Source organism: Trypanosoma conorhini (assembly GCF_003719485.1).
Source record: "Trypanosoma conorhini strain 025E chromosome Unknown Tco_14.4_contig_01034, whole genome shotgun sequence".
NCBI lineage: Eukaryota > Euglenozoa > Kinetoplastea > Trypanosomatida > Trypanosomatidae > Trypanosoma > Trypanosoma conorhini.
In genome coordinates this window covers 2793-4391 of record NW_021705124.1, presented here as the reverse complement: position 1 = coordinate 4391, position 1599 = coordinate 2793, and the positions used below count along the sequence as shown (strand labels likewise).

The 1599-nt window shown below is 57.3% G+C and overlaps 1 protein-coding gene and 1 pseudogene across 1 annotated transcript, besides 1 other annotated feature; both read left to right on the top strand.

Annotated features, from left to right (window-relative positions):
* Positions 1 to 6: 6 nt before the first annotated feature.
* Positions 7 to 444, top strand: Tco025E_09245 (hypothetical protein; annotated as a pseudogene).
* Positions 445 to 507: 63 nt separating this feature from the next.
* Positions 508 to 538: a microsatellite.
* Positions 539 to 840: 302 nt separating this feature from the next.
* Positions 841 to 1599, top strand: Tco025E_09244 (uncharacterized protein; the record flags this gene model as incomplete). The annotated part of the gene is made up of 1 exon (XM_029376066.1): positions 841 to 1599. A coding segment is annotated over one exon (759 nt), but the record flags the coding sequence as incomplete, so codon positions are not given.

The following is a 1599-nucleotide window of genomic DNA, read 5'->3' as shown; positions in this document are numbered from 1 at the left end:
CGCTGCTTCTTCTGCTTGCGTGTGCGGCTGCCGCTGCGATGCTGGACGCGTGAGAGACATAGAGAAAAGGAGAGGGCCGTGCACACACAGCTCGCCCTTTTCTGTTTCTTCCTCTCTCGCTTTGTGTGTGTGTGTGTCCCCCTGCACGGACTCTCTCGCCCTCGCCGTACCCCACGAGGCACACACACATAATGTGCTCGTAACTATACACAACTCCACTCATGCAGGCCCGTCGGTTTTCTTTTGACTCTTTGCACCCGATGAGCCGCTGCCGTCCTGCTTGGCTGCATGGGTACAGCACCGTAACTGTTTTTTATCCTTTTTTGTTGTTTGTTCGTTTCCATTGCTTTCAGTGGGCGACCTCCATTGCTTTCTCTCTCTTCCTGGATTGGGCTGTGCGGGAACAGAGAGAGATGGAGTGTGTGTGTGTGCTGGTCGTCCCGCGTGTTGCTGCGCGTCCCCACTGCTCGGTGCACGCGCCCCGGCGCTTCAGCTTAACTTTACGGGGTTTGTTTGTTTGGTTTGTGTGCTTTTTTTGACTGCACCCCTTCAGCGGGAAGCTGAGGTGTGGCGTGCGCCGCGTACTGCGTGTGCCCCGCACCGTGTGGGCTGCGGTGGCCTTCTCTCTCTCTCTCTGTTGCTGAATGTGGCTGCGTGGGGTCGTTTGTCTGTGTGCCTATCTTTTTGCTTCACTTCCCCTTGCATTCTCCTTTTGGCTGGTGATTGGAGTGCAGCCGCAGCGCAAGACAACAACATCTACAACAAAGTAAGAAAATCAAGAAACAATGACTGAAAGAAGCGAAGAAGAAACTCACGCTGCTGCGGAGAGCCCCGCCACTTATGCGCAGCGGCGGCACGCGGGGCCGGGGTCCGGCAGCGGCGTTTCCGGTCAACCCCCCTGCACAGCGCCGAAGGGTGGAAGAGACACCTGCACGACAACGCTGGACCCTCACCAGTACTGTGGAGGAAGTACTGCTGGAGGGATTAGATGCTGCAGAACAAATGACGCTAAGCGACTTCATCAGGAGGTACGTTGATCCCAATTTCGTGCTCGATGAAGGCCGCAATGTGATGATGGGGGTGGTTATTCAGTGGCCTGAGGATTGCATCAGTGACGAGCGGCTCCTAGGAAGAATTCTTAATTCACCAGCGTATCAGCGCCTGGAAGACGCACGCAATCTACATGCGGACGCACGCAAGCTAATGGAGCACGAGGTGGGCAATCTCCAACACTGGAAGGACTTTCATCAGAAGGACATCGTTGCTGCTATTACGAGGAGGAAACTCAACGCCGCCCTTGAGGTGGCGGAGGTACTCGAAAGGGCGTGGCGGGTGAAGGAAATTGCCAGACGGCCGTTGCCGGAGGGCTTCTACGACTCTGTGCTCAAGGCGAGGTGGAGCCACGTCTTGGGGTTTCCCGAGGGCGAAGGGGAGGAGGAAGTGGCGGTGCGGATGGAGGTGAAGGCGGGCCAAGCGCCAGCACAGTCGTGGGAGTACAAGATGCAGGGCACAACTCTTCGGCCGGTGAACGATGCGGGGCAATTCACCGCACCGCGCCCCAGGCTGATGGTACTCACCTCGGAGAAGGGCTGGCCGTGC